This window comes from Heptranchias perlo, chromosome 12 (assembly GCF_035084215.1).
Source record: "Heptranchias perlo isolate sHepPer1 chromosome 12, sHepPer1.hap1, whole genome shotgun sequence".
Classification (NCBI taxonomy): domain Eukaryota; kingdom Metazoa; phylum Chordata; class Chondrichthyes; order Hexanchiformes; family Hexanchidae; genus Heptranchias; species Heptranchias perlo.
The window spans coordinates 21,770,481-21,794,546 of NC_090336.1; the positions used below are offsets into that span (position 1 = coordinate 21,770,481).

At 43.1% G+C, this 24,066-nt stretch overlaps 1 protein-coding gene across 1 annotated transcript in view; it reads left to right on the top strand.

Annotated features, from left to right (window-relative positions):
* Positions 1–22,076, top strand: part of gtf2h1 (general transcription factor IIH, polypeptide 1) — an 82,135-nt gene extending 60,059 nt beyond the window's left edge. The window contains exons 12-16 of the mRNA XM_067993766.1: positions 3,169–3,286; positions 6,625–6,715; positions 13,098–13,213; positions 17,523–17,615; positions 21,496–22,076. Of these exons, the coding sequence (XP_067849867.1) occupies positions 3,169–3,286; positions 6,625–6,715; positions 13,098–13,213; positions 17,523–17,615; positions 21,496–21,582 (505 nt within the window). The 3' untranslated portion in view covers positions 21,583–22,076. The remainder of the gene's footprint in view (positions 1–3,168; positions 3,287–6,624; positions 6,716–13,097; positions 13,214–17,522; positions 17,616–21,495) is intronic.
* The last annotated feature ends 1,990 nt before the right edge of the window (positions 22,077–24,066 follow it).

Below are 24,066 nucleotides of genomic sequence, written 5' to 3' on the forward strand. Positions count from 1 at the left end.
AAGTCCCACATAAGAGACTGTTAACTAAGATAGAAGGCCATGGAATTGAGGGAAAAGTACTGACTTGGTTAGAAAGTTGGCTGAGCGAAAGGCGACAGAGAGTAGGGATAATGGGTAAGTACTCACATTGGCAGGATGTGACTAGTGGAGTCCCGCAGGGATCTGTCTTGGGGCCTCAATTATTCACAATATTTATTAACAACTTAGATGAAGGCATAGAAAGTCTCATATCTCAGTTTGCCGATGACACAAAAATTGGTGGCATTGTAAGCAGTGTAGATGAAAACATAAAATTACAAAGCAATATTGATAGATTAGGTGAATGGGCAAAACTGTGGCAAATGGAATTCAATGTAGACAAATATGAGGTCATCCACTTTGGATCAAGAAAGGATAGAACAGGGTAGTTTCTAAATGGTAAAAAGTTAAAAACAGTCGATGTCCAAAGGGACTTAGGGGTTCAGGTACATAGATCATTGAAGTGTCATGAACAGGTGCAGAAAATAAATAAGGTAAATGGAATGCTGGCCTTTATATCTAGAGGACTAGAATACAAGGGGGCAGAAATTATGCTGCAGCTATACAAAACCCTGGTTAGACCGCACCTGGAGTACTGTGAGCAGTTCTGGGCACCGCACCTTCAGAAGGACATATTGGCCTTGGAGGGAGTGCAGCGTAGGTTTACTAGAATGATACCCGGACTTCAAGGGTTAAGTTAAGAGGAGAGATTACACAAATTGGGGTTGTATTCTCTAGAGTTTATAAGGTTGAGGAGTGATCTGATCGAAGTTTATAAGATTATAAGTTTATAAGGGGAACAGATAGGGTGGATAGAGAGAAACTATTTCTGCTGGTTGGGGATTCTAGGACTAGGGGGCACAGTCTAAAAATTAGAGCCAGACCTTTCAGGAGCGAGATTAGAAAACATTTCTACACACAAAGGGTGATAGAAGTTTGGAACTCTCTTCCGCAAACGGCAATTGCTGCTAGCTCAATTGCTAAATTTAAATCTGAGATAGATAGCTTTTTGGCAACCAAAGGTATTAAGGGATATGGGCCAAAGGTAGGTATATGGAGTTAGATCACAGATCAGCCATGATCTTATCAAATGGTGGAGCAGGCTCGAGGGGCTGAATGACCTACTTCTGTTCCTATGTGAGTAACCAGCAGGAAACTAGCACTCCAATCCCTCTTTTTTCAAAGGTATCATTCATGAATCTGCAAGTAACACAAAACTGGCCAATCAAATCGCTTTAAACTGCTATTTTCTTTCTTCACTCGAGTGAGTGATACAGTTGGAAATAACATTTTTAACAAAAACATTAAAATTTCCATAATTCTAAAACAAAATCACTAAACTTACCAATGAAATGATGTATTTAATGTTTGAGCTTTCTGAAAGTTGTACCTTCCCCCTGGGCCTGTGCTGCCACCTGGAGCCTACAGCTTGAGTTGGAAATTTCACTTGGCCTTGGTGTTGGGAAATATCAGCTGTTGTGGACAAATTGTTTGTGAGAGAGAGAGAGAGGTGCATCCTTGGGTTTTTATGTTTTCACTTTGCACCTGTAATACCCAGTATGCACCATGACAAACAGGTACAAAAGAACCAGGGCGTTAAAGCTCCTGCAGAGAAATTGGAGTTGTGGTTTTCACCTTGCTCCTGTGCAGCTAATACCCAAAACTGCTATTCTTTACCGCTGAAGTCACTGGATAGTGTTAAAGTGTTCTCATTTGAACAATGAGTGAAGAAATGATCAAACCCATTTGTGAAGCCCTCTGTAATAGATATAGCACCAGCACTCACTTTCCAGGCTCACAGATGAAAGGCTGCTTGGGCGATATATTGGGGGTCTACTCTGTGAAACTGTGTCCTAACATGAGTTGGCTTCTTCGGGATAGGGGCGTAAAGTTGGCGGGATAGAAAAAACAAGAAACAATAAAACACACGCACATCATATATTCTTGTGTATAAGGCAACCTACATGTAATTACCGTCTGGCCTGAAATCCATGGAGAAGACGCCCCACCAGTCGCAAACAGCAGAAATTTTTTTTATGAGCGCTGACTTTTTACATAGTGTTGCCACTGCCCACAAATGAGGAGGAAGCCCAGAAGCCTGAGAAAGGGAAATTGGTGAAACTGGGATCTAGAGAGAAATGAGCTGGAGACCAGGGACCTGAGGAATATGAATGATGCTGGAGAGTCCAGAATAGAGAAGGGAGTGGGTCTGGGCCAGGGCCAGGAACAGTTGCATGCGCTCTCCAGAGCGAGTTATAGTACCATTCACCACAATGACTTGCGTGTGAGACTACTTTTAACCCCCAATGACCTAACTTTCTAAAATTATACATGAATTTATACAGTAGCAAATTGTTTTACATCTTTTTAAATTTATATCTGTCCTCAAGGACCACTTCATTCTATTTTGCTGCACTGGAATGGGTTCAGGTGCTCTTATTTTTGAGGTGGATGGGTGCAACGGTCCCTTGGGTTATGAGACTAATTACCATTAGTGTAAAATCACAAATGTCAGTATTCTCATTGTTTGAAAATCGTGCAGGGAATGGAATAGTTGCTGTGAAATTGAAGGTAACTGACTCTGCTCTGTGGACTATTCACGTGATCTCGGTAAATTGACGGATCTGTGCTGGATGACACTCCAAATTACTCGGCTGATGTTAGTGCCCAAGGCAGTAACTAATTCCAGCTGTGCCACTGAACAAAATCTCCTACCATGCCATACCTAAATACAGATATAACGGGGCATTGTAAGCCCATCTAGCCAGCAATAAAAGGTCTTTCCTGCCCCGTAGGGTGAGATGCTGCCTCAAGATTCGCTCAGCTATGTACTTGACTCCAGGCCATTGCTGCACATTGTATAATAAGTGGGCACCACGTGCATTCTGTCTTGTTTGTAGCAGTAACATTGCAGCTAGGGACGAATGTGTGGAGCATGGTTGCCGATTATTATAACTCACTGGAGTGAGCCACATTGGATTGAAATATGAAGAGAGGAATTCAGCATATTCTAGAGACCCCTGCATATTGCTTCTTACAGTGTTCTGGCAACAGCTCTTGCTTATGCAACCAAAATAATACAGCTAACAGAACAAAGCTCTTCATATTTTTAATGAATTTCAATTTCTTTCTTTTTCTACTTTCTTTTAGATATTTTCATGGTCCAACTCCTGTTCAATCTCAACAATATGCATCTAGCCAGGATATCATTAACTCAGTCCACTGTATTCGACAAGAAATGGCTAATTACAGCACCAGACTTGCTCAGGTACGATCAATAAAATAAACAGAAATGTTTTGTGCCTGTGCTGAGCACAGGGGTCAATTTGTCTGCGTGTGCAGCTTCAACAGGTCAGAAAGAGGAGCAGAGTAGAAGGAAGCTTTACAGATGAAAATTGAACTACATTGAGATAATGAGGAACATCATTACCTATGATGGTGAATCCAATATCCTTGCTCATTGTGTTAATCTCCCATTTGACTGGACAAAATAATATGGAGGATAACAAATGAATCACAAGATAATGTGAACTATTGCCAAAGACGCACGGCTTTCTTTGGCAGCGATTCACATCTTGTGTTTTTTATTTGTTATCCTCCTATTAAATAGCCAAATTGGAGATTGAAAGAATAAGGACATTGGATTCACCATCATGGTATTGATCTTCCTCACCCTTCATCCACAAAGCTTCCTTCCAACCTGCTCCTCCGTTCTCTTTCTGACCTGGTGAAAATTTGTACTTTTATTTTAAGTCTCCCAATGGCACGCTGGGTGAAAGCATTGCGTATTATAGGAATAAGGCTTACAGATCAGAAAGTCGTCAGCTTTCTTCCTGGTCTGTATCAGAGTTGAGGGTACAGTTGGAGTGTGAAAATTGGCCTCAGCACCTCTGAGCTAGAGGAGAGAAAATTAGCCTGGTTTTCTGCTCCTGATTGCTGTCTAAAGACCTCTGATAGAAAGTGTGTGGATGTTACGTGAGGGCAGGATTGAATTCTGCTATGATGCTCCCCATAATTCAATATCTTACCAATAGTCGCTGTCTAGACTCGCACATGAAAAATTAACACTTGGGTAAGGTACCTGAACACTGCTGGCATCTATGGAACTGAACCACAGCGTGAGTTCTTATTGGGAGAGGAGGGGAGAAATTTGGAAAGGGAAAAAAAGAACGGAGATGGGTTTCCAGAACAAAGATAAATTTATAGTGAGATTGGGAGAAGACCATGAGATCAAGTCGACTCCTGTGTGATGCCAATCTTTCATAGGGATAGCCTCCTATATTCTTTCCCTTCATATGATGATGGCCTGATCCTTTATATGAGAAGTTTAAACTGTTCAAAAATACCAGGGAAGATCATATTTAATACTTTTCATACCACATCTGAAATTCTTCTGGCAAACTGTTTGGAATTTCATCTCTCAGGATGTCACTATCCAGACTTCTGTCTACCTCTGCCTTGGTCAGAAATGGAACACAGATCCCACTGTGTGGAGGTGGAGAGATTATGTGCACTGAACTTGATAACTCAGTTTGAACAGATAAAAATAAATTACAAATGCTGGAAATCTAAATTAAAAGCAGAAAATACTAGAAATGCACAGCAGGTCCTTCAACAGCAACAACAACTTGCATTTATATAATGCCTTTAACTTAAAAAAAAAATCCCAAGGAGTTTGACGGTGACATAATAAAAAAAAAATGGATGCCAAGGCATAGGACAATTTACCAAAAGTTTGGTGAGAGGTGGGCTTTAAGGAAGGTCTTAAAGGAGAGAGGCAAAGGGGTTTAAGGAGGAAATTCCAGAGTGTGGGGCCAAGGCAGCTCAAGGCTGGCCACCAATGGTGGAGGGAAGGGAGGGGGGGTTGTACAAAAGGCCACAGTCAGAGGAACAGATTTGGTAGGGGGGAGAGAAGTAGGGCTGAAGGAGGTTACAGAGATAGGGATGGGATTGTTAGTTGTGGTGCCTAAATGCTAAGATTCCTCCTAAAGTAATTCTGGTAAACAAATGCACAGTTTGTTTGTAACCTGATTGCCATAGTGATAGTCTCTTAGGATACATCTTTTAGCAGAAGGTTTTCTATTAGATGAGAATTCAGTTGTATGTAGAGTATAACGATAGAATGTTCCGTACTTTGGTAGGGGCTTCATAAATCTTAAGAGTAAGCTTAGTTTTCATCTAGTAATCTTTGTGGGAATTGGTTTTTCCTACTGATTATGTATTACGACAATTCCTTTATCATCTTTTAATTAATGGAAGTGCCCAAGGATGGTTCGCAGTACGGAGGGAAGTAGAGGTTTGCATCTGACATAGTTGTTAAATCACAAGGATTTTTTTTTCTCTCTGTTGACGATTTCATATGTAGAAATAACTTTGGAAAAATGCAGAAGCCCCTGCTGAGACAGGTTAACATCAGCATATTTAACTTCACCAGATTCACAGCAGTTTTGTTTTAATGAAGGATTTTTTTTGACTGCAATGTTGTCACTATGTCTACTTAGTATAATGGTATCAATGCACTGTAGATAGTGAAAGAACACACTAAAGCCAACAGAAATAGACAGTTTCCTAGAAGTAAAGGGAATTAGGGGTTATGGGGAGCGGGCAGGAAATTGGACATGAAGCTGAGTTCGGATCGGTCAATGCCCTGTGGGTGGCGGAGAGGGCCCAGGGGCTATGTGGCCGGGTCCTGCTCCGACTTCTTGTGTTCTTTAGATTTGTGGTTGGGATCAGATCAGCCATGATCTTATTGAATGGCGGAGCAGGCTCGAGGGGCCGATTGGCCTACTCCTGCTCCAATTTCTTATGTTCTTATGTTCTTATATGCATTATGTTTCTTGTCATGCCATCACCTCAAATTGTCTCTATCACTGCCATCACCAGTGATCCACCCTGGTATTACACAGCTCAAAATGGTTTCTTTGGAGACCATAAGAGTGGTCTCTTACACAGGTCTCAGACACAACCCAACTTTGGAAGGACAAAATCTGTGCTACATGTATTGCTGGGAGTTTTTTCCCCTGCTGAATTTTCCTCCCCACGTGAAGGTATCGACTCCCTCACTGGGATAGGGTTCTGTGGGCAGCAATTTCCCTCTGGTACCTTGCCCAATTGGCCATTCCTATATGAGCTTTGACAGTGAGTAACGGCAAGCTAGATATCAAAAGACAAGCCTGATTGTGTTCTCGTGTGCATTTGCAGTTGCCCTATAGCAATCAGGAGCAGCAATGCTGTTGACTTTTTTCCCCTCCCTAGCCCTGGGGCACTGTTGTCAATTGTCGTTATTCTGCTGCTGTTGCTGTTCCACTAAAATCAGTCCTGGCTATTTTTCACAATTTAAGTGGACGTAGTTTGAAAACTTCACATTCCCATTATTATACTTTATTGGCATTATAGTAACAGCACTGGACTGTATAGTACATTCTAAATATAAACTGTGGTATAACTGTTCTACTTGGATCTGACAAGAGAATTGTTTATTTTAAAAGAAGAGATTCGGCTTTAAAACTATGCATACAGATTTTTTGCTTCTTCCACTGAAATTGGAGTGCAGTTGAAAATCCAAGGTCATTTCACTGACATCTTCCTTACACATCCCTTGGTCAGGTTCTGTCCAGCAGTATGGCCAGTAGTGCGATTACTGACCTGTCGCCTGGTGGAGTGCTCATGCAGGGAGGAACATCCCAAGCTATAAACCGTGAGTATCTGCCCTGACACACACTGTTGCCAAAGGTTTGTGCATTGTCACTAATGTTGAGTGCATGACTATATTACAACGTATCATCTCCGTTCCCACAGTCTGCATCTGTGAAACATGCTGTGATGCAGCCACTCTGTTCATATGATCCTTCTTGTTTTCTGGTCAGCAGAGAAACAGCTCCTCCAATGGTTCAGGGATATGGCACACTCAATTGTGCAATACTGAGCCATATAGAGTAGGAAGACCCCAGGTTGCATCATACTTCTGTGCTGATCATAGCAGGGGTGGCCATGGGTGGGGAGGCACGACTATTGAGAAGAGAAAATTCAGCTTTGGTTCCTGCTCCTGATAACTATTCATTGACTCTACCTGGAAAGTGCATTTGCATCTGGGTTTTGCATAGGGACAGGTTTAGGCCTGGCTGTGGTACACTTTCCTACTCGCACACCCAATAGTCAAATAATCTGCCAAAACGTGCTGTGTGAGGCTTACAAGGGAAGCGTGGGAACTAGGGTGACGTACAGGAGGACTGCTGTTGTCTGTGGAGTCATAACCAAGCGTGAGTTAGCACCTATCGGTAAGAGGACAAAAGTGTCGAGGGGGAATTCTGTGCTGTATCACTTGTTTCCAAGTCTTGCAGAGGGACCATTTTACAGTGATGTCAGACCTGGGTGTTGAATAAAGAAAGAGAAAAATCAAAGTGTTAACAATGAGCATTACTAGCAGTATGAGCAGACTGCCTTTAGTGTGTCTATGTAGAGAAAATGTGAATTGGACAAACTAGGAACAGGAAGTTAAAGCTGCTGGGAGAGGATTTGACCTTTAACCCTTGATGCACTGACTTGTAAGAAAATTTGGGAGTTGTTGAAATAAATGTCTAGGCCCCATTCTTTCAATTAAATAGCTGTCAAATTTAGTGCTTTCAAAATGTTTAAATTCTTGACCTCGGTCAACTCTGGTTGGCTGAACAGTCCCTACCAGTTAAAACATCCACGTTTAAATTGGGCAGTCACTGATATTGGCCAAAAAGCGCTAGCCATTATACATTTGCATGACCGGAAATGTTGAAATCATAAGACCATAAGAGATAGGAGCAGGAGTAGGCCATTCGGCCCCTCGAGCCTGCTCCACCATTTAGTGAGATCATGGCTGATCTGATTTTTACCTCAACTCCACTTTCCCGCCCTTTCTCCATATCCTTTGACTCCCTTGCTGATCAAAAATTTGTCTAACTCAGCCTTGAATGTATTCAATGACTCAGCCTCCACAGCTTTTTGGGGTAAAGAATTCCAAAGATTCACGACCCTCTGGGAGAAGAAATTCCTCCTCATTTCCATCTTAAACGGGCGACCTTTTATTCTGAGACTATGCCCCCTAGTTTTAGATTCCCCCATGAGGGGTAACGTCCTCTCAGCATCTACCCTATCGAGTCCCCTCAGAATCTTGTATGTTTCAATAAGATCTCCTCTCATTCTTCTAAACTCCAATGAGTATAGACCCAACCTGTTCAATCTTTCCTCATAAGACAACCCTTCCATTGCTGGAATCAACCTAGTGAACCTTTTCTGAACTGCCTCCAATGCAAGTATGTCCTTCCTTAAATAAGGGCACCAGAACTGTACGCAGTACTCCAGGTGTGGTCTCACCAGCACCCTGTACAGTTGTAGCATGACTTCCCTGCTTTTATACTCCATCCCCCTAGAAAGAAAGGCCAATATTCCGTTTGCCTTCCGGATTACCTGTTGCACCTGTATGTTGACTTTGTGCGTTTCCAGAAATTGACAGTCATAGAAGCCTCAAGTACTCTCTTTATTTTGGGCAGAAACAACTGTGTTTACACATTAGTTCGCAGACTTCACTTCCCTTAGGCTTCCATTTCTGCAGATTTAGTCCCACAGAAAAATGTTCCACAACACAGGAGATAGTTTGCTGGAGGAAGTGAATTACAAGACAGCAACTCATTGTGTGATGGTATTATGAACTGTGGGGGTAGAACTTCAGCAGCTTGTTAGTACCTGAACCCTCAGATTAGGTCACTGCCGCTAACTCTCTGCTGCCCAACTGTGTGTTATATGAAATATGTTTTGAATTTCTGCTGGTGCTGCTTTTTTCCCCATTGACATTGTGCAATGATGCAAACTGGCTTGGGATTTGACAAAAATTTGGTTAGTGAGGAAGATACTGCCAGACTTAATGGAATATGTGAGTTCAAACAAATCTCGTTCTTGCTTATACAAATTCTGCTTAGCAGCCACTCGAGGACAACCAGCTGAAATGATTTTTAATTTTATTAATGTTACCACGTTCTACTGGCATATAGTGGGCAAACCACGTTCGCTCAAACGTGCCCACTATAGGTGGTGGGGACTGTATTCCTGGAGGTTTGATCACCATGAGAACCTGCAAAGTGGAGTGTGCTCCAGTGGCTCAGGAGCATGGTGGAAGAAAAAGGCAGGTCAGTCCCAGGCTCCTGCTGAAAATGATGGAAATACACGGCAAGCAGGCAGCATCTGTGGAGAAAGTAACAGTTAACGTTTCAGGTCGACGACCTTTTGTCAGGACTGGAAGAAGTGAGAGATTTAACAGTTTTTAAGCAAGTGCAGAGCCAGGGGAAGGAGGTGGGGGAGGAAAGAACAAAAGGGAAGGTCTCTGATAGGGTGGAGGACAGGAGCGATTAAATGACAAAAGGGATGATGGTGCAAGGCAAGGAGGATGGTAATGGGACAAGTAAAGGAGCAAAAGATGGGTCCAGAGGAGCTGTAAATGGCAACATCAGAACCATTACCAGATGCTGCTGTCAGAAAAAATGGGAGCAGTGGTTATGATCTGAAGTTATTGAAATCAATGTTGAGTCCAGAAGGTTGTAAAGTGCCTAATCAAAAGATAAGGTACTGTTCCTTGAGCTTCATTGGAACAGTGTAAGAGACTGAGGTCAGAGTGGGAATGGGACGGAGAATTAAAATGGCAAGGAGGGTGGTAACGGGACAGGTCAAGGTCATGCTTGCGGACTGAGCGGAGGCGTTCAGCAAAGCGATCACCCAACCTGCATTTGGTCTCCCCATCGTGAGCAGCGAATACAGTATACTAAATTGAGAGAAGTACAAGTAAATCAGTGTTTCACCTGGAAGGAGTGTTTGGGGCTCTGGACGGTGGGAAGGGAGGAGGTGAAAGGGCAGGTGTTGCATCTCTTGCACTTGCACGGGAAGGGGAGCAGGTGTTGGGGGTGATGGAGGAGTGGACCAGGGTGTCGCGGAGGGAGCGGTCCCTTTGGAATGCTGAAAGGGGAGGGGAGGGGAAGATGTGTTTGGTGGTGGCATCGTGCTGGAGGTGGCGGAAATGGCAGAGGATGATCCGTTGAATGTGGAGGCTGGTGGGGTGGAAGGTGAGGACAAGGGGCCCTATCGTGGTTTTGGGCGGGAGGGGGAAAGGGTAAGGAGCGGGAAATGGGATGGACACGGTCGAGGGCCCTGTTAACAGTGGAGGGGAATCCTCAGTTGAGGAAAAAGGAAGAAGTATCGGAAGCACTGGTGTGGAAGGTGGCATTGTCAGAACAGATGAGACAGAGAAACTGGGAGAACCTTCCACCTCCAACTTGGGTAAATAAAAGCAAAATACCATGGATGCTGGAAATCTGAAATAGAAACACAATATGCTGGAAATACTCAGCAAATCAAGCAGAATCTGTGGAGAGAGAAACAGGGTTAACGTTTCAGGTTGATGACCTTTCGCCAGAACTGGGACAAGTTAGAGATTTAACAGTTTATAAGCTCCTCTAGACCCATCTTTTTCTTTACTTGTCGCAATACCACCCCCTTTTGCCTTGCATCATCATCTCTTCTGTCATTCAACGAGTCCTGTTCTCCACCCGATCGCTGACCTTCCTTTTTGTTCTTTCCTCCCCTTCCCCTGCCCCCCCCCTTCATTCCCCGGCTCTGTAGTTGCTTATAAAATGTTAAAAACTGTATCTCTTGATTCCCCTTGAGCCCTAAAATCTATCAATCTCATTCTTGAATATACTCAACAACTGAGCATCCACAGCCCTCTGGGGTAGAGAATTCTAAAGATTCACAAGCCTCTGAGTGAGGAAATTCCTCCTCATCTCAGTCTTAAATGTCCGACTCCTTATCCTGAGACTATGCCCTCTAGTCCTAGACTCTCCAGCCAGGGGTCCCCTTCTTTACCCATGCCTTTCCCTCACTCTGTTCCTTATAAACTGTTCATCTGTAATATCTTCATGTTCTGATGCCTGAGAAATTAACATTTTCCTTTCTTTACAGATGATGCCTGATTTGCTGAGTGTATCCAGTGTTTTCTGTTTTTGTTTGAGATTTCCAGCATTTGCAGTATTTTTTTAAAGTTAATTTTGCTTACCAATTGCAGGAAAGAGTTGGAATTCTTACTAAGTAGGCAGCTATGAGGAATTTCCAGACAGTTGAGACAATTCCTTCCTTATCTTTTTAACAGATTCGTAAAGCTAGAGGCAGGAATATGTCAGCAAATTAACTTTATTTATTCTTGTTTCAAAACATTCATCTTAAACCTTCATAGAGAATAATACACATTTCGCCCTATGTCTAAAACCATCTGTGCAGGGAACCTCTAGGGGAAATCATGAGCGTGGCTTATTCACAAATCTGTTCATGTTACCTGGTCTTGAAGGCAAAAGCTCCTACTGAGTGAAACGTTGTATCTCTTTTGATACCATTTTCTTTTATGGCCTAGTTCCTGATGGATTCAGCACTATTGGGTGTTTTATGACCCCAGTTCTTTGAACAGATTACTGGACAGGGACGAGGGGCCCCACACCGTACCGTCTCTCTCTATGCTTGTTTCTCCTGTGTCATAGTTTTTGTTATACAAACCTTTGATGTTATGCAACAGGAATCTGCTGCCTTTTATATTGCAGCAATCTCCTCTCTTACACTCCCCCCTGCTGTGAGCAAAAGTCTGTGTTTTAAAAGCCTGTGTCTTAACCTAAAATCCCTTTTAGCTCCATAATATCCAACTAGCCTATTTACTTAAGAATTTATAAGTGCCTAGCTTTACAGTGCAATGTCTTCGGCCCTGAAATTCAACCTCTCCAATGTTATCAACATCATTGAGGGTCAAAGACAGAATTTGCGAGCATCAGTTTAAACCTGTTCTGCTATATTAGCTGTTCTGTCCTTGTTCTGTATTAGAATAATGTAAAAACATATCTATATTCTTACACAGACCATTTCTTGAAATGGGAGGCAGGGAATGGCTGGGAGCCTGCCTACAGACAGACAGCTGTAACTGCAGAGCTTCGAGCGCCAGGGAGGCAGATGTGATAGTTGGGGGTGGGAGATGAAAGTACAGAGGCGCGAACCACAAAAGCAAAGTAGTTTTCTCCCGGCTAATCAGCAGTGCCCAATCATTGATCAATCTTTAATTCCTGGTGACTCCTGAACAATCTGGGCAGGTTGGCAACCCTTACTATTAATGCCAGGTGGAAAATCACCATCACTTACCCCTCCTCCAAACATTTCCTCTCCATTCATTTCATCAAATCCATAATGACGGTAAGCCTGGGCATGTCTATTAAATCATGATTACTCTATTCTAAAATTGTTATAACAATCCAGGTCATTACTAGGCATTGTAGCAAAAGTGCAATTAAAAGACAAATTTAACAAAACCTAAATCATAGATGTCAGGATTCATGATTTAATGTGGCCATGAAAGCAACCTTACTCCTCCCACATTGCTGGCAGCCTTTTTTGTATTACTTCACTCCACTGTTTTAAAATGTCTGCAGACTATATTGTGAGTTCAGAGTTATACAGAAGGTTACAGAATTTAAGCATTAATAATTGTGCAGTATTAACAAAATGAACATATTCCAGGAGGATTCCTTTGTGCACTTTACTGTTTATTTTCACTTACCAGTCACAAGCTACTGGCAGGAGAGACAATGTTTTGAAATTCTCAGACAGCAGGTGAGAAATTTCCTCATGGCTGGTCCACACTGTACTTTTGCCGAAAGTGCAGCGAGCAACATGTCTGGTAAAGTTACAGTGACGAGGCGGGACCAGCTATGAGGAAATTACAGGCACTGATTGAAGTGAGAGGCAGGGAATGGCTGAGATAGAAGACTGTCAGGCTCCTCGAGCAGCAGGGAGGCAGGTTGGATGGTGGGGGCAGGATATGCAAATAAAGACCACTGAGGCACAAACTTGCCAGTACAAAGTACATTTCTGCCGAGCTGCTAGCAGCAGCGCCCGGGAGATTGATCCTCAGTTCTGCGAGACTCCCAGCCCATCCAGGAGGGTTGGTAGCCATAGCATCAGTTCACATCGGTTAAAGGTGTGTGACCTCAGAAACCTTAAGCTTCTGCTTTTCTCACTTTGTGTTGCAGAGATGGTGCCAAGTGATGTCCAGATAGAACTCAAACATTTGTACGTGGCTGTAGCAGAGTTACTGAGGCACTTCTGGTCCTGCTTTCCTGTTAATACACCATTCCTTGAGGAGAAGGTGAGCAATTGACAGATCCTCCTAGTGTTAAGAGTTAAAGCCAGCAGTACACACCAACTTTAACACAGCTCTGTCTATATATCGTTTTGGGAACTAAAAGCATCAACAACAACAACTTGCATTTATATAGCGCCTTTAATGTAGTAAAACATTCCAAGGCGCCTCACAGGAGCGTTATTAAACAAAATTCGACACCGAGCCACATAAGGAGATATTAGGACTGGTTTGGTCAAAGAGGTAGATTTTAAGGAGGAGAGAGAGGCGGAGAGGCTTAGGGAGGCAATTCCAGAGCTTAGGGCCTAGGCAGCTGAAGGCATAGCCGCCAATGGTAGAGCAATTAAAATCGAGGATGCCCAAGAGGCAAGAATTGGAGGAGCGCAGAGATCTCGGAGGGTAGTAGGGCTGGAGGAGGTTTACAGGGCTTTGGTGAGACCTCACCTGGAGTACTGTGTACAGTTTTGGTCTCCTTATCTAAAGAAGAATATACTTGCCTTAAAGGCGGTGCAGCAAAGGTTCACTTAATTCCTGGGATGAGAGGGTTGTCCTATGAGGAAAGATTGAGTAGAATGGGCCTATACTCTCGAGTGTAGAAGAATGAAACATACAAGATTCTGAGGGGGCTTGACAGAGTAGATGCTGAGAGCTTATTTCCACTAGCTGGAGAGTCTAGAACTAGGGGGCATCATTGCAGGACAAGGGGTCGGCCATTTAAGACTGAGAGGAGGAGGAATTTCTTCACACAGAGGGTTGTGAATCTTTAGAATTTTTTACCCCAGAGGGCTGTGGATGCTGAGTCATTGACTATATTGAAGGCTGAGATAAACAGATTTCTGGACTCTAGGCAATCAAGGGATATGGGGATCGGGCAGGAAAGTGGAGTTGAGGTCAAAGATCAGCCATGATCTGATTGAATGGCAGAGCAGGGTCAAGGGGCCATATGGCCTACTCCTGCTCCTATTTCTTATGTTACAGAGAGGGATTTGAAAACATGGATGGGAATTTTAAAACTGAGGTGTTCTCAGACTGGAAGCCAATGTAGGTTAGTGAGTATTGGGGTGATGGGAGAACAGGACTTGGTGCAAGTTAGGATATGGGCAGCAGAATTTTGGATGAGCTCAAGTTTATGGAGGGTGGAAGATAGGAGGCCGGCCAGGAGAGCATTGGAATAGTCAAGTCTAGAGGTAACAAAGGCATGGATGAGGATTACAGCAGCAGATGAGCTGAGGCAGGAGTGGAGAAGGCATCACAGGTATTAGGGTTTTAATAACCGAATATCACCCCTATTCAAAAAAGGAGAGAGGGATAAACCTGGTAACTACAGGCCAGTCAGTCAAACATCAGTGGTGGGAAAACTACTAGAGACCACTGTCAAGAACAAAATTAATTCTCATATGGAGAAGCATGGGTTAATAAAGGACAGCCAGCATGGATTTGTTAAAGGCAAAGCACGTCTGACTAACCTGATTGAGTTCTTTGATGAAGTATCAGAGAGGGTTGATGAAGGTAGTGCAGTGGGTGTACAAAAAGCATTTGATAAAGTACCACATAACAGACTTATTCGGAAAATAGAAGCACATGGGATTAAGGGGACGGTGGTAACTTGAGTACGTAATTGGCTAAGGGATAGGAGGCAGAGAGTAGTGGTGAACGGATGTTTTTCTGACTGGAGAGAAGTTGCAGTGAGGTCCCCCAGGGATCGGTATTAGGACCATTGCTTTTCTTATATATAAATGACCTGGACTTGGGTATAGGGAATACAAATTCGAAATTTGCGGATGATACAAAACTTGGCAACGTAGTAAATAATGAGGAGGATAGTAGCAGACTTCAGGAGGACATAGACAGACTGATGAAATGGGCAGACACATGGCAGTTGCAATTTAATGCGGATAAGTGTGAAGTGTGAAGTGATGCACTTTGGGAGGAACAACACGGAGAGGCAGTATAATCTAAATGGTACTATTTTGAGGGGTGGAAGAACAGAAGGACATGGGGGTGCATATTCACAAATCTTTGAAGGCTGCAGGGCAAGTTGATCAGGTGATTAAGAAAGTATATGGGATACTTGACTTTATAAATAGGGACATTGAATACAAAAACAAGGAAGTCATGCTAAACTTTACAAATCACTGGTTAGGCCTCTGCTGGAGTATTGTGAACAATTCTGGGCACCACACTTTAGGAAGGATGTCAAGGCCTTTGAGAGGGTACAGGGAGGATTACCAGGATGATACCAGGGATGAGGGACTAGTTATGTGGAGAGATTGGAGAAGCTGGGATTGTTCTCCTTAGAGCAGAGAAGGTTAAGGGGAGACCTAATAGAGGTATTCAAAATTATGAGGGGTTTTGATGGAGCAAATAGGGAGAAACTGTTTTCATTGGCAAGTGGGTTGGTAACCAGAGGTCATAGATTTAAAATAATGGATAAAAGAACGAGGGGGGGAATGAGGAGAAATCTTACACAGAGGGTTGTTAAGATCTGGAACACACTACCTGAAAGGCTGTGGAAGCATATTCGATAGGAGCTTTCAAAAGGCATTTGGACATGTACTTGAAGAGGACTAATTTGCAGGGTTATGGGGGAAAAAAGCTAGGGAGTGGGACGAAATTGAACAGGTCTTTCAAAGAGCTGGCACAAGCATGACAGGCTGAATGGCTGCCTCCTGTGCTGTAAGATTCTACGATTACCTTGGACTACGTTACATTTTCAAATTCTGGGATGGGAACAGCAAAACCGTCCAGAAATACTACACAGGATCTATTGCTAGCTCATAACTAACAGAAAATGTCTGATCATTGAAAAAAAAATTAGTTGATACTTTTCATTGTGACAAAATATTTCCATGCACTCACTCTTGAAAAGAACTCAAAAGAAGGTTTCATTTTCAGATCCCAATTCTTATTCATCAAGGTTTCTTATTTCGTTTTTTATTTTACTTCAGTGTACTGCATCATTACCATACCCCTATGTGTACTCTCCTATTAAACCAACCTGTATTGCGCTGCCACCTTAAAACTCATTTCACTGTATTCATGATGTACTAAAATCTGTCATTAACTCACTGAAGGGACCTAGCTTTTCTCTTTTTAAATGCTGACTGAGCTGCTGTATATTTTCGGCATTTACTGTTTTAATTTTGGACAATGTCAAGCCAGATTCCTTATGGGTATAGATCCAGATTGCAAAACTGCCCTTATTTGGCACTAAATTTGCAATCTCATTTGGAAAGGCCACATGCTGGCCAGTGTGGGAAAAAAATTAAAATTTGCTTAGTTGCAGTAGAAGGTGTTCTTCGGAGGTGGGACTATGGGACGTTGTTAGGGCAAAGTAGAGGGCGTTTTACTCTGAATCTAACTGTGCTGCACCTGACATTGGGAGTGCTTGATGCTGACACTGAATGGAAAAAGTGTTCCCTGTTTCTCAGTACTGGGATCTCTTCCTTTGATTATTGCAAAAATGTAACAAGGAATAAAGGGGCAGTAGTACAGATTATGATTAATACTGTTTGTGCTGCTGATGTGGTTAGATCTCTAAGCACCCATACAGTTTAACTTCCCAATGTGGAAATTATTTGTATCATTTAACTTTAATACTTTTCTGTGCCTTTCCTTAATTTTCTTCCCTCTCCTGAAGATACCAACTCTCACTGTGGTGCAGGTTCATGGGCACTAGCAGTCTTCTTGTACCTCACTTAAATGACCATTTTTCATGCGTGAGCCTAACTGGTGAGTGTTGACAGGCTATTTGATAGTGGAGGGCATTGCAACTGAGTCCAGTCCTGCCCTTGAGCAATATGCACACACTAGGAGTTCCAGGTACAGGTCACTGCATAGCGATCAAGAGCAAGAATCCTCACTGATTTCCCTCGCCCCCAGCCTGGGCGTGCTAAGCCCATTTCTAGTGCCACAAGCACTGCCTCTTGTCTGAGATCAACTAATGATGCAGACAGTGGATCAAATCTGGAACTTGCCAATACATTTACAATGCTAAATATCATAAAATACTATATAAAACAAGCATATAGGGCGCACTGTCTTAAAGCAAATAAAAAGTAAGTTGAGGGTGTGGTCTGTACATGAGCTGATTTTTGTTCTTGGAAGCCTATATGAGTGTCAGTACAGTAAAAGGAGTCAATGTCCAGTCTGAAAAACATTCGTAAAATGAAATTATTGGAATAAATAATACCTTTTGATCTGGTTGTAGTGGTCCCAGTGCTTGGAGAATTTCTAATGTGTGCAGTAATCCTTGCTGGCTTTTAACAGGAGCTTATTGATGGGAGGGGTGTAACTTTTTTGTCTGCTGTGACAGGTTGGGAAGATGATGAATAACCTGGAGAGGTTTCAGATGACAAAACTACGGCCATTCCGAGAGAAGCTGCAGAAGCAGTACATCAGCACAAACGTGAGTCTGAAACAGGTGCTTCTCGGCAGCTGTGCACACTAGACAAAATTACACTGGTGGGAGAGAGAGGGAACGTGAGCAACAAGCTGTGCTGCAAATTTGATTTTTAAGTTGTCTTAGGCAAGGATGTTTCAGCTCCCAACATCTTTAATGCTGTAGGCTGCTTTTGGCTCAGCATAAAATACAAGATCCTTAACTTTGGTCTATCAGCTGTTTATGTATTCGCCCCTACTGCCTGTCTGTATTAGCGGTGTTTCCAATAGTGCTTTTACACTGATGATATGTCAGCAGCAGACACACGCTAACCCCATCAGCGATGGCACGTTATCAGTGTAAAGAAGGCAGTTGCACCTCCGATGATATCTATGTTCCTGTTTTTTCTTGGGTCCTCGGGTCATCTTTGAGAGGCATTGTAAAATGCAGACCTCCATTCTGTTGACTCTCCAGGGGGTCCAATAGGACCGTCACCACACAAAAGAGAAAAATGGAGAGTGGTACTCATTGATCATGGATTCCTGCCACAGTGCCAGTTTCCTGGCACCCTAATGTCAACTAAAAGCACCTTAAGGTTGGACCACTCTTCTATCTTTTGACTCTTGTGTGACAATGAGCTTTCACACAGGAAGGTAAAGAGACTGCAGTTCAGGTCCTGTCCATGTTTTCAGATCTGGTCCAACTGAAAAACTTGGAAAAATCCCCAAGTTAGTTCCATGTCCTTAATAGGCATATGCTTTTGAAAGCAGGCTTCCTACTAGACCACATCAGGACACTTGTAACATGTACTTCCCAGCAATACATTATGTGGAAGTACTGAGCCTGATTGCAGCAGCTGGCTTTGTACTTATAGCAAAACTAGGAACTCAGTCTTGCCCCATGTGGTTCTTAATCTGTGGATTGCAAAGCCTATTGAGATGGGGCACGGTGAGATAATTTTGTGTAAGTTCCAGGGAGTCAGCTTTCAATAATAGCAACGTCAGTGGGGGAGCTTATCCAAGTGAGGCTGATACTTAATTGCTGGGTCAGTGATCATTCTGTCTGACATTGTGATCACAGACTACAGAACAATTAGTGGAGCACACCTCCCTCTCGCAATTGTTTGCAGGGCTAGGCTGATTTGAACAGGGAACACTGCCTTTACAGTGTAGATAATCAAAAGCTAAAAAAAAAATGCAGATTGTGCAGTATTCTGTGTTCTGCATGTATATTCACCATCCTATCTTTCTGGTGGCAAATCAGTCTCCAGGAGCACGGGACGCAGATGGACCCAGTGCTCACCTTGTCCAAAGTGCACGTAAACCAACTAAAGCTGTCTCTAGCCTTGCAATTCCTTCCAAATTTGGTTCAGGGCTTAAGAAACTCATGAGATCACATTGATGAAACTTGTCAAATAAGTGAATATGGACTCTGTCATTCCTTTGCCAGGGTTTCTTTAGTCCACCAAATTACTCTCCTAGCTCAACATCTGGCTTGAGTGGACAAATAGAAGAATTTGGGCTGGAAATCGACTCATTTCCATGATTGGATGATCACTGATACCCTGTCAACAAATTGAGCTTGCTCCGAAGATTAATACAATCTCATATTTTGACAAGAGCTTCTACCCAATGACCCAGGACAACGGAGCAGTGATGCTTAGTGACCTTTCCTACCAAGCCTGTCCTACCCCCATCAAAGTTCAGTGAGCTAAACTCCAGAGCTTGTCCAGAAACCTATTTCTTAGGACAGCCAAAAACACAGCATGGGCCCAGTGTGTGGGTTCGGGTGGAGTGGGGTATGTATAAAGCATGGGTTCAATGTGGGCATATTTGAAATCATTGAGAGGGCTGGGAAGGGGTTGTTTATATAACATGGATTCAATGTAGGGTTGGGTAAGGGATATTTATACAGCATGGATACAGTGCAGGTTTGGGGAGAGGATATCTATACAGCATGGATAAAGTGCGGGTATCATGGGCTCGCCCCTCCCTATCTCTGTAACCTCCTCCAGCCCTACAATCTTCTGCAATCTCTGTGCTCCTCCAATTCTGGCCTCTTGCATATCCCTGATTTCCTTCGCTCCACCATTGGCGGCCTTGCCTTCAGCTGCCTAATCCCTAATCCCTAATCTCTGGAATTCCCTTCCTAAACCTCTCCGTCTCTCTATCTCTCTCTTCTCCTTTAAGTCTCCTTAAAACCTACCTCTTCAACCAAGCTTTTGGTCACCTGTCCTAATATCTCTTTATGTGGCTCGGTGTCAAATTTTGTCAGATAATGCTCCTGTGAAGCGCCTTGGGATGTTTTACTACGTTAAAGGCACTGTATAAATGCAAGTTGTTGTTAGGTCTGGGATGGGGATCTTTATACAGTATGGGTTTAGTAGGGGGGTTAGGCAGTATTTCTACAAGATGGGGTTTTTTTTCTCCTTCTGTGAAGGTGTTGATCCTGGGTTATGGTTCCATGGATGGAAGGTACCCTTTGGCACCTCATCCAATTGTGAATCTTTGTGTGAGCCTAGCCAGTGATTATTGCCAGCTTGTTGAACCATAGAATGCATCGAAGTTGAGTGCAATCCAGTTTTTTGTCCATCATCCATAAACAACCACTTTCCAGCAGGGGTCATTGGTAGCGATCAGGAGCGAAACCCTGATTTTTTTTTTTCCCCCTCCCTGAGGCAAATTGTAATCATAGAATGGCTACAGCACGGAAGGGGACCATTCGGCCTGTCGAGTCCGTACCAGCTCACTGCAAGAGCAATCTAGCTAGTCCCACTCCCCCGCCCTATCTCCATAGCCCTGCAAATTTTTTCCTTTCAAGTACTTATCCATTTCCCTTTCGAAAACCACGATTGAATCTGCCTCCTCCACCCCCTCAGGCAGTGCATTCCAGATCCTAACCACTCGCAGAGTAGAAAAAAGTTTTTCTTCATATCATCTTTGGTTCTTTTGCCAATCACCGTAAATCGATGTCGTCTGGTTCTTGACCCTTCCGCCAATGGGAACAGTTTCTCTCTATCTATTCTGCCTAGACCCTTCATGATTTTGAACACCTCTATCAAATCTCCTCTCAACCTTCTCTGTTCCAAAGAGAACAACCCCAGCTTCTCCAGTCTATCCACGTAACTAAAGTTCCTCATTCCTGGAATCATTCTGGTAAATCTCTTCTGCACTAAGGCCTTCACATCCTTCCTGAAATGCAGTGCCCAGAACTGGATACAATACTCCATTTGTGACCGAACCAATGTTTTATAAAGGTTCATTATGACTTCCTTGCTTTTGTACTCTATGCCTCTAATTATAAAGCCCAGGATCCTGTATGTTTTTTTAACCGCTTTCTCAACCTGCCCTGCCAACTTCAATGATTTGTGTGTTCCCAGATCTCTCTGTTCCTGTACCCCTTCTAGAATTGTGCCCTTTAGTTTATATTGCCTCTCATCATTCTTCCTACTAAAATGTATCACCTCGCATTTTTCTGCATTAAATTTCATCTGCCACATGTCCGCCTATGCCACTAGCCTATCTATATCTGTAATGCCCCAATTGCCACAGGAATCAAATGCGGGACTTTCCTGATCTCTATGGCTCAGTTACACACTACCTTTATCAACTGAGTCATTTGGGAAGCTGCTACAAACTAGGTTTAGTGGGTGGACTAAGAAGACAGACCAAAGGATCCAGAGTTGACTTTGTGAATTGTTGGCCCCTCTATCAGGTTTTAGTATTGTCTGCTGTCTTGTAGGCTTGGAGCAGCAGAGTGTCTGCAGTGGACATTTGCACATTTCAGATTGTACTACTGTCTCTCGAGCAGGCCAACTGTGTGATACAGGTGGTATAATTTCATTCCAGCCTGACTTGGATTGTGAAGTTTGCTCTATGTTTTAAATCCTTTCTCTGTTGTCTTACAGTTGACTGGTCATTTAGAAGATATGCTACAGGTAGCCTTCAATAAGTTCCATACCTGGCAGTCAAAGCGAATGCTGAAGAAGACGTGATGCTGCATTGTTTAGAGATGTTTGAGAGCGAGAGATAGTGTTACCTGCAAATTCCCAGCAGAACATGCTACCAGCTCACCAACCTGCTATGCTGGACAGGGAGCTGGGAGCCCTGCAACATTGAAGAGACTCAATGTAATTTACAGAGCTGCACATTGGGAGAAAGAAATGCAGTAAGATGGACCACTCGGGGGTGACTCACACCAACTGACCAAAACGGGAGCGAGCTACAGGACAATTTCCTGTGTGACACAGCTTGGGGAGGCAGTGCTGCTTCTGTGCACAAAGATTCTGTCAAATGATAACTGAGTATATTTAGAAACGGTCTTTCTAGCATAAACTTTTTTTCATTTTTGTGTACAGTTTTAAACAAGAATGGCACAATGTAAATGTGAAACTTTTTCAGAAGTGTAGCCCTCTGTTTTTGGATCCTGTTTGTAACTGAGGGAATGGAAGATGTGGATATTTTAAATAAAGAATAAATGTGAAATTAATTTGATCTTTCTCAGAAATGATTTATTGTTCATCTTAAGATGTATTGTGATTAAACACAATTTCTGTAACAGTGCTCAGTATTATTTTGGGTACATGCTAGAATGAGAGGTGATTTTCACAAAGTATATGCCTGCCCCATATAACCTAGGATCCCATTCTAAGTATGTGCCTGCACAATGTTGCACCCAGGATCTTATATGTGTACCAGTTACCCTTGCATCTGCATTGTGCCTACCCAAAGTCCTGTTCAAGTGTATATCTGTGTATCTTGTACCCAGAATTTCATCTGATTGCATAACTGCCACAAACATACCCAGGATTTTGTCTGAAAAGTGCAACTATTCATTGTTTTTTCTCACTCTCTTCTACAGTCTTTCCCTTAGAGCTATTTCATTTCTGTAGTGAATCTTTTCTCGTTAAGTTTCTCTTTGTAAAGTTTTATGAAGCTTCTTTGCCTGCATAAATTACTTTGTGCACCACATTGCACTGCACTGACTGCAGAGGCCTCCCTCATTTCATCTCCAGTTGATGCTACCTTGATCTCTGTTCAGTACCAATTCCATTTAATGGCTCCTTCATAGTGCCCAACTCATGCAACATCTGTTTTTGTTGTTTTTATGTTGAGAAAAAATCGTGAAGTTACTGTACAAACTTGTTACAGTATACTTGACAGAGAATACCTGGGCACATTGAGGCCAGTGGCATGATTAAGCCCATGCAGGGAAAGAAAGGAATAAAGGCAGAGCTTGCTTTTACATAATGCCTTTGACATCCTCTGGTTGTCCCGAAGCAATTCACAGCCAATGAATTACTTTTGAAGTGCAGTCTCTGTTATATAGGTGAAAGTGGCAGCCAATTTTCACACAGTAAAGTAAGTTCTCATTATCAGCAAATAAGACTAGTGTGACAAAAGCAAAATACTGCAGATGCTGGAAATCTGAAATAAAAACAGAAAATGCTGGAAATACTCAGCAGGTCAGACAGCATCTATGGAGAGAGAAAGAGTTAACATTTCAGGTCAATGACTCTTCGTCAGAACTGGAAGAAGTTTGAGATTTAACAATTTAAGCAAATACGGAGCCAGGGAAAGGGGCTGCATATAATGGCACCATTATTCCCGACCAGATTGGAGATGATTGGGTAATTCTCCCATTACATTGTAAGAGACCAGGATTGATTTTACGGAGGATTGCTGCAGTTCGTAGAGACTTTTGAAATAGACTTCGTTGGCTTTGCTGTTTGCTGAGTAAATAAACTTTGTTTGCTTTGCTGTTTGCTCTGCTTTGCTGTAAAATTCATATAAGCCTTGCCGGCCATAAGTCTTGCAGACTGAATGGAGGTATTCAGCAAAGCGATCACCCAATCTGTGTTTGGTCTTCCCAATGTAGAGGAGACCGCACTGTGAGCAGCGAATACAGTATACTAAATTGAATGTACAAGTAAATTCACTGTTTCACCTGAAAGGAGTATTTGGGGCCCTAGACGGTGGGAAGGGAGGAGGTGAAAGGACAGGTGTAGCTTCTCCTGCGCTCGCACAAGAAGGTGCCATGGGAAGGGGAGTGGATGTTGGAAGGGTGGACCAGGATGTCGTGGAGGGAATGGTCCCTTCGGAATGCTGAAAGTGGAGGGGAAGAGACAATGTGTTTGGTGATGGCATTGCGCTGGAGGGGGTGGAAATTGCAGAGAAGGATATGTTGAATGTGGAGACTGGTGGGGTGGAAGGTGAGGACAAGAGGGACCCTATCATCGTTCTGGGATGGAGGAAAAAGGGTGAGGGCAGAAGTGCAGGAAATGGGACAGACACAGTCAAGGGCCTACAATGGAGGGGAATCCTTGGTTGAGGAAAAAGGAAGACATATCGGAAGCACTGGTCTGGAAGGAGGCATCATCAGGAGAGACGTGGCAGAGAAATTGGGAGATTGGAATACAGGAAACGGGGTGGGAGGAAGTGTAATCAAGGTAGCTGTGGGAATCGGTGGGCTTATAATA